Source organism: Dermacentor variabilis, chromosome 8 (genome assembly GCF_050947875.1).
Source record: "Dermacentor variabilis isolate Ectoservices chromosome 8, ASM5094787v1, whole genome shotgun sequence".
Lineage (NCBI taxonomy): Eukaryota > Metazoa > Arthropoda > Arachnida > Ixodida > Ixodidae > Dermacentor > Dermacentor variabilis.
In genome coordinates, this window is record NC_134575.1 from 67133702 (window position 1) to 67146104 (window position 12403).

Sequence of the window (12403 nt, forward strand, 5' to 3'; positions counted from 1 at the left end):
CGTTAAAGATTTTCTTTCCTCCAGGCTCCAGTTCACTTCCGCTAACAACTACAATTCTTCTTTTGCCCACGTTACTTCCGGTGTCCCCCAGGGCAGCGTGCTAGGTCCTTTACTTTTCTTAATATATATTAACGATCTTCCTTCTTGCGTAACGTCCCGGGTTCGTCTCTTTGCCGATGATGTCTTAATTTACCGCACAATTTCCTCTGATATCGATCGCCAATGCTTGCAATCTGACCTTGATGCAATTGCCTTATGGTGCTCCAAATGGCTAATGTCGCTTAATATCTCTAAAACCAAGTTCATGACATTTAACGGCCGAAAGTCTCGAATTGAAAACGCTTACTTCATTAATAACAGCACGATTGAGTCTTCCACTTCCTACAAATATCTTGGCCTTCATTTCCAGTCTGACCTAACGTGGCATCACCATATAAATTTAACCCTGGCAGCTGCTAACCGTAATCTTGGAATACTTAAACGAACCCTCAAGCAAGCGCCACCACTCGTACGAAAACAGGCATATACCACAATCATTCGCCCGAAAATTGAATATGCTGCGGCAATTTGGGATCCCCATCAGGTATATCTAGCCTCTAACCTTGAAGCCCTGCAGAACCGTGCTGCTCGATTTATTTTTTCAGATTATTCTACATTCACCAGCGTTACATCTTTAAAAAATCGTGCCGGTTTGCAATCCTTGAGCCTTCGTCGAAAACATTCCCGCTTATCACTATTTCATAAAATTTTCCACCATTCCTCACTTCGTGATGATTTCTTTCAGTCACCGCCGATTATCTTTCCTCGCCGCGATCACCCTAACAAAGCGAAACGCATTTTGCGTCGGTCATTAACTTTCGCTCAATCCTTCGTACCACGCACTATCATCGATTGGAACGATTTACCCTCATACATAGCCATGGAAACTGACATAACCAAATTTAAGGAAACAATTTGCACTACTGTGAGAAGCTGCTAAAACGTTGTTCCCTTATTAAGTGTGTTTCCCTGATAATTTTTATGCTTTGTGATTTTCTGCTTGCTCCTGACGTTCTTATGTAACTTTTCTTTTTTTTTTTGTTCTTTATGTTGACTACACTGACTTGTTGAACGAAAACAAAAAAACACATGTCTTGTAAATGTTTTTCTTTTTATGTATGCTGTACCTGAATGTACATTTGCTTTTCTTGTAGCCCCCCCCCCCCCCTATGTAATACCCTCCTTCGAGGGCCTTTAGGGGTATTGTAAATAAATAAATAAATAAATAAATTCATGGGAACATGTCTGCCCAGCGGCAATTCGGCGTGTCGGAAAAAAGCGTCCGGTACTGGCGAACGCAGAAAGTCAAGCTGTCTGCCTGCAACGCGCGGAAGACGTCCTTGCACGGGCGCCGCGCGGTGCACCCGGAGCTCGAAGACAAGGTGGCGGATTTCGTCCGCGAGCATCGTGCCAGATCATTGCCAGTGACAGCGGAACTCATCCGCATCAAAGCTATTGAGATCGCCCGAGAATCCGGACTGCCCAAGGAACAATTCAAGGGCTTCATTTATTGGGTTCGTCGCTTCATGCGACGCAAGGGATTTGCACTTCGACGGCGCACATCAATCTGCCAGAAGCTGCCAGAGGCATACGAGGGCAAGCTGGTCGAATTCCAGCGCTATGTTATCTGTCTCCGGCAGCAGCATGGCTACATGCTGGGACAGATGGGCAACGCTGATGAAACGCCGGTGTGGTTCGACATGCCGTCGCCCACCACAGTGTGCGAACGCGGCGCAAAAGAAGTCAAGCTTCTTTCTACAGGGAACGAGCATTCGCGCTTCACGGTGATGCTCGCGTGTACTGCAGACGGCAGAAAGCTGCCCCCGTACATAATAGTCAAGAGGAAGACGCTGCCGAAAGAGGCTTTCCCACGGGATGTTGTTCGCGTGAATGAAAAGGGCTATATGGACGAGGCCCTCATGCTCAATTGGATTAAGACCGTCTGGAATCGGCGACCCGGCGCACTCCTGAGGTGTCCGAGCATGCTCGTCTTGGATGCCTTTCGCGGGCACTTGACCGCAGGTGTGAAGCAGGCACTCCGCGACGGGAGGACGGAACTCGCCGTTATTCCGGGAGGCATGACCTCAACCCATCAGCCACTGGACGTCGTGCTCAACAAGCCTTTAAAGGACCGTGTCCGTGAACAATATGATCAGTGGATGGCCGGCGACAACCCGACGACTCCAACCGGCCGGCTGCGCAGGCCGCCTCTCGCCACTGTGGCCACATGGGTGTCGCAGGCTTGGCGCTCGCTGCCCGACGATATGGTGGTGCGGGCATTCAAGAAGTGTTGCATTAGCAACTCCTTGGACGGCACCGAGGATGACATGTTGTGGGGCGCAGCCAGCGAAAAGCAGTCGTCTTCGGACGATAGTTCAGACAGCTCAGATGAATGAGCTGGTGACGACTCTGGCGGCACCACTAAATAAAACAGTTATGTGCCTTACAATTTTTATGTTGACTTCTTTCCTTCAATGTAAGGGGGTCGACCTATATTCCGCATTATACGGTATTTTAGCGCACATATTGCAATACACGAGGAGTTGAAGCAGCGGTTTCACAAGGCACAGCCATTCCGATTGAATTACGAAACCGCGCGTGGCACCAGTTTTCAGATTACACATGTCAAACTTGCGGTAAAAATGCACTGCTGTTCCACTTGCTTCCTTTTTTTTTTACCAAAACGTCTTTCATACATTGATCATGAAAAAGTGCTGGAACACCAATGAACCTCGTCGTAAATTTTTGGAACGCATATCTCACGACCGGTGTTGTCCTCACAATTTCTTCCAAGTGACTTTCGAAGTCGCCAGTTGCAATTCGTAAATCACATTATCGTAAAGGAATTAGTTTAAATGTTAGTGATACATTGGTAAGTAGTCAAATAATCATTTTGATTTCTCGTGCAAGTAATGTCCGCCTCTGAGAGTATTCTACCTCAAGAAGTAGAATTCTGCTGTATATTCCGCCAGTTTTTTTTTAAATTATGTTAGTGATAAAAAAAAACATTTAAAACACCCTTGATATTTTCTCCATTGCGTGCAAACCTAGGAACCTATGGATCATATTTCTGTACAACGTTATGCCATCAGCCCCAAATAGACGACCCGAGCAATGACATATATATGGAGCTTTCGGTTTGAAGTCGGGCCACTCCAGATTAGTGTTGGAAACCTAGCGACCACGAGTGTTAAGGCTTGGGATTTGGCGTAGGACACTCTATCTCTTAGGACGAGAGGATGTGCTCGTTGCATGCCTTTCCAGTTATGGCAAGGTGACAACTGGATGACAACTTCACTTGTCACCTGTGTATACGCAGTGGTAAGAAGTGAAACTCCGACGGAGTTTCACTTTTACCTGTACGTGTCACTTTGTATAGAAGAGGTGTGCTGCAAGCTCGGTATGTGGTACATAGCTTACGCGATGTCCTCGCCTATCATCTTGTCATACTTTTGCTGCAGTCCCTGTGACGAAGGCGTTGAACGTCCTGCTATCAGTACCCAGCGTCGACGATGCAGAAGTGTTCCGGGGAGCGGTCCTTACCATCCATCGCCAAAGGCCCGACATGATCGACAAGATAGGTAACCATCCCATAAAACAGCATCCCCTCTTAAAGTAAGCCTATCTCATTTCGTGTCACAATGTTAAACAAGGGAAACTTCAGACATGAGCCAACGTTTCGGCAAGACTGATCTTTGTTTTTTTTTTCGCACAAGTTTGCCCAAAAGCATAAACGATTACGTTTCGCCGATATACATCAGTAAGGCTCGCTGGTTTGGCTCACGGAGCCGGAAATCCTAGCCCGGTAGTCTCATGGGATAAAGGGCCGCATCTTGTAGGTGGTGTCGTCGGATCTGGTTTCGGCTAGGGCAGGTCCTCAAGAGATGTTTTGTTGTAGCTGAAGATGCTGGAACTGGCCTTAATATGGCAAATCAGTTCCTCGGAAATCCGCCAGGTGCAGCACGTTTCACAAAGTGCAAAAATTGCCTTGACACCAGCACGAAGCTACAAAGGAAAGACGTGTTTTCTGAGAAGGTAAACTTCGCAGCCGAAGAAAAATTTGTCCTGGTCCGGGGATGGAACCCGGGACGAACGACTTCTCGGGGCGGTCCTTCTACCATCTTAACTAACCGGGAGGTTAGCAGGTCACAGAGCAAGGCTGAATTATTCCAACATTTGAAGCGCAGAAGGAACTGAAAGCACAAATCAGTTCTGCGAAAATCCGCAATGTGGAAAAATTTTTATGAATTGTAAAATTGTTATCCGTCTAGGAAGGGCGAAGCTACAAAAAAAAAAGCCATAAGAACCGATGTGGGTTTCCTGTGCAGCGCGCTCGGGTTAATCAGTTTGTCTTTTTCAAGAAAACTTGTCTTTGTCAGTTTTTAGACAAGAGTTAGTTAAATGTGGGTTTAATGGCGCAAAAGCGGCTAAGGCTATGCTGCGCCAATTAGACAAAAGGACGTCATCTGTCTGACGAAGGGAAGTTCCGTAGTAGAAACGTTGGCCCCGGTATGGAGTTCCCGTTGTTCATTCGCAGTTGATCGGTGCATGTCCCCATACGTAGGCCGATTCCGAAGATAGTGAAAGCTGGGCTGACCCGCGGCGGAGGTGAAGCAGGCGATAAATACTTCCCTTACGTGGGCCGATCCCGAATATAGTGCAATGCCGGGCCGACCCGCGGCGGACGTGGAGTTCGCCATTAAAGGGCCCACATACACAGCTTCACTGGTCATCCTTCTTGACAGAGTGGAAGGGCACTGTTCTTTTGCTCGCTACATGATACGGTACAGCAGTACGTGACATGCTAGGACCTTTACGCATGCACATCGTATACCGAAAATTACTGTAGCAGTTAATGGCGGTAACCGTAATAGCCATACTAACCGTGACCAAATATAGCGACAGGGCAGCGCTCATACGGCGCCTACCACTGGCTTCGATCCGAATTCGCGCTTCTAACTGGCTCTCCGCCCTGTCAGCAAGAAACAAGTGGGAAAATCCATCATCCCTAAGCCTCATCTCAAGTTGAGGTCATATTATTAGGTATGATTTGTCGTAATTATGGAGATCGGCTGTTTTGTTTTCACTCTGCTAGGACTACAGACACGGCACGAAGCTGTAGAACTGGTTTGATTTCTAGTTAGCAGGTGGCGCCACAGCATTAGCATTGATGATACGTTGACAATACCGAACGCTATAAAAGCCTAATTGTTCACTGCATCAATAATTTACTATGTCGCTTTAGCACAATATGTGATGACGGTAGATAGCAAACGCCGTGTAAACGCCGAGCAGATGCTGTGGCGCAGGGGAACATTAGTTAGGGCATTCACCCATACTACTTGCTAAAGAGGCTGCAAGGTAACTGCAGGGAAAGCGCACAGGTAAAGCGAAGCCCTGCTGTCGCATGCACATAAACGCAGCTCATGGTTACGGCGTCAGAATATTTTTGGCCTCAGTTCACCAATTTTGGAGCATGTATCAGGATGGCAAACAGACGCTGAGCAGACGACACGGCGCAGAGGAGCACATCTCGAGGGACATTCGGTCTTCCTATTGGCTTAGAATTCTTTAACTTTCACAGTGCTGCAACCAGCTTGTGAAATGTAGTATAAATGCGTCACGGTAAGGTCAAATCAAAACGCGCCAAGCGCATCAACGCGCTCACTTGCATGCGAAGGGTTCATAACTAGAAGACCGCTCAGCGACGTTCAATTGTACATTAATGCTTTCGTATTCATAACTCATAAGAAACGCTTAGATGTCCTCAGATTTTCTACAGCGAAGCTGTTGGTCTCTAGTTTGTCGGTATTTTTCGTGTCCGCGTGCGCGGTTCTCGCATACAAAAATGTGGGCCGATCCCGGAGACAGTGAAAGAAGCGGGCAGCGCATAGCGTGCTGCTAGTGCTGCTTCTCAGAGAGGCGTCACATGGCATCATCACGTGACTTGATCTCTTGACGAAGACGTCATCGCGTGACGTCAAGTTTGACGGGATGACGTTATCGGATTACGGCACTAGACGATACCGTCACGTGACGATGCCATTATTCTCGTACGTTCGAATTACAATCCGAAGCTATCATACCTGCCGCTTTTAAATCGTACTTTACAAATTTTCTAACACGATATACTTTGAGAAATTCAGTTCTGTCTGTAAATCCAACGACGCAATTGCGCTTGGCGGAGGGCCTAGAATAATGAGGATGTACGCTGCACTTCAGCACACATGCGTGCGCACGCTCGTCACGTGTGCACACAGTGTATATTTCCTTGATGCGTGTGCTGCGACCGTAATGGACATTATGGCAAACAAACAAAAAGGGCAGCGGCCGCTCGGACAGACCTCACGGCAGCTGGTAAAGGGGTTTTTCTTTTAGTTTCCGCGTACCAGAAAAAAGTTGGAGGACGCTTACGCCTGTTTCACATGATGCGATTTTCGTCGCACGGAAGTGCGATTTCCGTCGTTTTCGATGAAAGTCGCAGTGCCGACCCCCCAATGTTCGGCTGCGACCAACCGATTGGTCGCACCGTCGCAGCGATCGCTGCAATTTTCCGTCGAAATTGCGAGGAGAGCTATTCGCCGGTTTGTTTTGTGAAATGGGGTCTCGCTCAACAAGTGCAATGCGCGGAGACGTGGATTACGGAATTCAGTACGTACGCGAAGGGAGAATAAAAAGCTTGTACCGCAGGTTCCATCCTCCCATTTCTACGCGTTCGGTGACACGCTAAACAGCAAATGAAGTGCATTTTCTCGTTTGCTTCGTACACCTTTGCGAGTTGCCACGAGACGACATGGCCTTTTAGGGTCTTCACAATTTTGTTGAATAGCACACAAAAATAGCGTACGGAATAGTTTAAATAATTTCAACTTCGGCAAGAGCCAATGACAATACAGCAAAGTACTCGAAGTTTCAACGTTGTGATGAACGCGGTATCGTTCAGTTGCAGTTTCTTGTCAGTTTTCAAGCGTGAATTTTCCGATGCATCTTGAAGCGTTATCTTACCTCACTTAATAAATTTGACATAGCTAAAGTGTAGTCTATGGTAATGAATTTTCTACGATAGTTTTAAATCCTTGGCTAGAATAAACAGCGTCGTTAACTTGCTTTCGAATATTACATGCACGTTAAGTTGCACCTCTTCTCTGGATAATTTTTTTTCTTGCACAGAAACCAATAAAAATTGAATTGGTTGCGGACTTTGTATCCCCACTGCACCTGCATTAAAATTTGCTTTGAAAGGTAATTAACTATACAGCTAGTAAATTAAGTAAATTATTCGCTTGCTACAGTAGCACAGTGACAACGTGCCCACCTGCACCGTCATGTAAAACTCGTGCAACAACGCGAAAAGCATAACAGCCTGTTCTTCTGAGGATAAAACAGTAGAAAATGACAGGTTAAAGAAAAGTAAATAAAAAATGTGCAGGGAAGTCAGCCACCTGCATTCCTTATTGTGAAACTTTGAATCTTTTAAGTAGAAGCAGTTCTTGCACGTTCACAGCTGATCACGTGTGCAGAAGTAGTCATGCCTTACATGTTTCTAGTAACACTTTCTAATAACTTTGTGATCACATATATTAGTGTGTAAGCCCATACGATATTTGCTGTGATTACTATCTTTATAAGTAATGAAATACCATGCTACTTGCAAGAACATATCACCCAGTGATTTTAGAACAAATTTCTGCATTTCAACTATACACAATATGTGGTTTATTCAATAGAGGACCACAAACTGCTTTTTTGCAATGACACTTATTGCAAGTTTTACCTACATACAAGCAAGAGAAAAAAACATCTGCAGACAAATTGTTCAATTTATTCGCCGGCCACTGTGGCTATAGCGTTCTGCTGCTAACACAAGGCGACGAATTGAATTGCCATCCATGGAAGTCGCATTTCGATGGGAGTCATGGGTAAAAAAGCTCTTGCACTTTGATTTAGTTCATCTTTTATTGAACCCTTGAACTTACAAATACTATTGCATAGAGGGACATGATTATGCATAATCTATCAATCGAACGCATAGGGCGCAATTGTAAAACAACCATCTTTCGTGATAATTCGAGTGTGTAAACATTTATTGCATCAATATGCATTGTTCAGCAGCGCTGCAAAAATAGGTGCAATCAGGTATAGCAAGTACTCAGTCAGGAAGCTGGTTCTACAGATGTACAAATGTCAAGACATGAATGCTCATAGTACATCGCACACATAGCACAAAGAAAACCTTTTTCAAGAGTTGTCCCTTCTGGCAGGTATGAGTGGGCCATAAGCAGCAGAAACATTATTGCAGAGCATTGTGTAATACCGCTTATGAAAGAATAGAGTGAGGAGGCTTTTAACAGCAGCACCCTCATGCTACTCTAATAAGAGGAACGATGAGCAAAAAAAATTCCGTTGGAGCACTTGAGTTAAACAGTAACTTTTTGACAGACAGAAAATTCCAGGTGAGAGCTGGAGGTATATTTGGCCCACCCACACCAACAACACGGGAATACAAGAAGTACTATAGCCTATGCTGTACTACAGTCTGTGGGAAAGCTATCTTACACAGAAATCAAGAATGATGCAACAAGCTCTCGACAACACTGCAGACTTTCTTGGCAAGTCTGGCCACTCGCTTTCTGATGTCGGCTAACATTGAAGTCGGAAAAGACTAGAATCAAGAACTACCCCAGATTGCACATTGCGCTCGACATAGCTCGACAAATATACCCACAAGTCAACATCCACAAATGCTCAGCTAGTGTAAGACCGTGACTCAGAGCCACGTGGGTGAAACAATTATACCATCATCATCATCAGCCTGGTTACGCCCACTGCAGGGCAGAGGCCTCTCCCATACTTCTCCAACTAACCCGGTCGTGTACTAATTGTGGCCATGTTGTCCCTACAAACTTCTTAATCTCATCCGCCCACCTAACTTTCTGCCACCCTCTGCTATGCTTCCCTTCCCTTCGAATTCATTCCGTAACTCTTAATGACCATCGGTTATCTTGCCTCATTACGTGTCCTGCCCATGCCCATTTCTTTTTATGCCATTCCTGGACGCAAATTCTACACCTGGTGAAAAGAATAATCTTGAAATCGTGGGGAGGGAGGGGGGGGGAGGGGATACTATGGAAAATCGCAGATGTTGTGCTTGTGTCCAAGGTATTGTACAGTATGAATTAGCAGCAGTGCACAAAAAAGACAACTCATCGAATACAGGCATCGGGTAATAACAGGTCTTTCCAACTTTACCATGCTTGAAGACCTCTATGAGGAAGAGCAAAGAAACAAGCACCTAGACAGAGTAGAGTTGGAGCCTGCAGCACAAATTCTTCGCCTCAAGAGCTCAGAACCTGGTCCCAAGATACCACGCCAGATAGCACGTGAGATGCAAAGACGACTACCCCTCCCTTCAGAAACAACCTCGGGAGCAACTGAACTTGAAACACAACAGACCCATACCATGCAATATGGGGGCGCACAGTTAGGCCACAAAACTATCTACAACGGCCAAACACACAGAGGAGGTTGCTAATCATAAAGATGCAAGCAAACTTCAAGCACATATACTACGCTGGTGTGGCAATAGCAGTGTAACACTAGTATGACACTACATAAAATTAAACCCCATATAAGTGAGTACCATTCCAGGTCATCCTACACCTAAAAAAGTTGAACTGAAAGCAATCAAAGCAGAACTTGTAGTGCAAATTACACCCTGCACAACACCCTGCACAGCTGCATGAATTCACCAGAAACTGTTTGGGCCTGCACATCACAGGAGATTGTCGGGAAAATGAGGAGGTTGACACGCGACTTGCAAGCACATGGCCAAAAATTTAATTGCAGCATACACAGCCGTGCAGATATTCCAGGACGCAAGCGGGCTTATAAGCCCGTCATAAGAACTGAAAACTGGAGGAATTGGTGCGTATTCATGATTAACTAAAGCGCAACAGATAGACAACGGACAAGAACGAAGCGCTCTGTGTGTTAACTTCGTTCTTGTCCATCGCATTTCTGTTGCACTATAGTTAATGAATTCATGAAGCTGCACTGGAGAAGAATGATACCTCCAAATAAGGTCCTGATTTCACATCCAAATCCATGCGCTCGCACGTACACACACACAGACACACACAAATGCTGCAAGGGTGCATAGCATGAAGCAGTATCTACAGGATGACAGTAGAGATGTATAAGGACTAACCTTAAAATAAGGTTCATTGTAAAAATGTGGCGATTTATACAAATTACCAGAAAAAAAAAATATTTTTGAAGGCTAGATAAAAATTGGTGCTTGATACGGCCATACACAAATATGCTACAGAACGAAAATACAGAAAAATTCGAAGTGCAGGAAAAAAATTACAATTGCCAATCCTGCATGCCCACACTGTTCTTGTTCCAATAGACAGGCTGACAGCATGCTTATGCAAGCACACTCTTCCAGTTTCATGCCGTTGGAAAAAGAACAAATTTCTTGGAAGGTAGCCAACTGCGCACTAGGTGATAACATAATGTTTTTTTTTCAATGGACTTGTATGTGTATATGCATTTTCTGCCTCTCCCATTTTTATGTTTGGTTTTATCAAGCACTAGTTTTTATCAGGTTTTATTGTTGCACTACTTTCTGGTAACCTTTATACATCGCTGCATTTTCACAATAAACCTTTTAATTAGAAGTTAGCGTACCCTGTTCTTACTGCTTCACACTATACACTCTTGCTACATTGGTCAAATAAAAGATTTTATAAGATTCACAGAAGCATCATAAGGGTCATGAAAGTGACTCGTTGCAGTCTAAAAAAATAAAGAATAGCCTGGCTGCAAACGGCTCCAGAAAACACATAGGATAACAAGAAAACCGAGATGATCTAGCAACCAAAATTTTAATGTACAGAGAGAGAGAGAAGTGGTCTTGATGGAAAAGGAGGAAAGGCTGGCTCTATCTTCTGCAGCCCTTGGGGAGCACGGCTCAGTGCCAGCAGGGGGATAGATATGAGAGTGAAGGAGATAGAAGGAGGGAGAAAGGCAGAGAGTCGACATGGTAGCAGCGGAGCAGCCCACCCGGAAGGCCCAGTGGCTTCGACCGGAGGAGTGGACTGGTGATAGACCATAGGAGGTGGCCCGGCAGAAGCGAAGTTGAGGCGGATCAGAAGGCCCGAGGCGGTGAATAGCCGTTAGGCTACGTCTTTGCAGAAATTTCCTTGAGTCTCGCCGAGAGACCCGACGAGTCGAGGTACTCGACGACACTTAGGAAGGCTGATAGCTGATTACGACTGAGGAAGAGGATGTATTCCTGTCGTGAACATGGGAGCCCCAGGCGGGAGAACTGCAGAAGTCGGCCCCGGTGCTGCAGGTGAGCAGGGTACGCCAGTAGAAAGTGCTCCAGGGTCTCTGGGTCACCGCAGGGGGCACAGGCTGGCGAGGTGGCTTTCCCAAGGCGGTGCTGGCGGGCTGCCGTCCAGTAGCAGCCAACCCGCAGTCGGAGAAGCAACAAGGTATCCCTTCGTGGGAGGTCGTGCAGTGGAAGAGGCCGTCCTAGGGATACCCGTTTATCCGGATGGCAGGTGATGTGCCGGCACAGCCTGTGTCTTGTGAAGTCCGCGGCCGTTACAGCAGGGCTGAGGGGGACGCTTGACTGGTGGGCGCTCTTTGCGAGAGGGTCCGCCTCTTCATTGCCCAGGATCCCTACGTGCGCCGGTAGCCAGTGCAGGGATAGTGAGCATCCTGCATCCTGAAGGGCCGCCAGTCTTGAGGAGAGCAGTGAAACCCCAAGGCTAGCCTTGTCAGGGCTCTGCAGGCGAAGCAGCGCTGCCTTGGAGTCGCAGAAGATAGCTGCCGGAGTGGTTGGTAGATCCTAGGCCAGTAGGTCAACGGCAAGGTGGAGTGCTGCCTGCTCTGCTGCGGTCGAGCTTGCATGTCCCGGGTGACGGCACAGCTTGCTCTTTTGTAGGGCCGGTGCAACGCAGGCTGCTGTGGATGAGCCCGTCTCCGGTGTCACGGATCCATCGACGAAGATTTGAAGCTGGCCCCCAAGTCTCTCTTGGAGGAGAGAAGCTGCAGTCTGCTGTGGTGCACATGTTGGGGAACGGTTCTTTGAGACACCTGGCAGCTCCGTCAAGATAGGGATTGGTGGTCGTTGTGGTGGGCGAGCCTGTACGGCGTTTGCACGAGTGTCCCCTATGACTTCCTTATAGGCGGGTCAGGAGTGCTTGACCATCTGCGGCGTGGTGTAGGCGATCAATGTGTCGTAGCCCCTGTTGCAGGAAGAGTAGTGACAGGGGCCAGGTACGTGCCTCAGCAAGAGTAGCGGCCACTTGTGAGGTTCGGGGAACGCCAAGACGACCCGTATTGTTGACAG

General features: G+C 46.8%; 1 protein-coding gene across 1 annotated transcript in view; it reads left to right on the forward strand.

Moving 5' to 3' along the window:
• Window positions 1-12403, forward strand: part of LOC142590305 (uncharacterized) — a 106480-nt gene that overhangs the window by 33436 nt on the left and 60641 nt on the right. The window contains exon 5 of the mRNA XM_075702323.1: window positions 3501-3620. Within this exon, the coding sequence (XP_075558438.1) occupies window positions 3501-3620 (120 nt within the window). The remainder of the gene's footprint in view (window positions 1-3500; window positions 3621-12403) is intronic.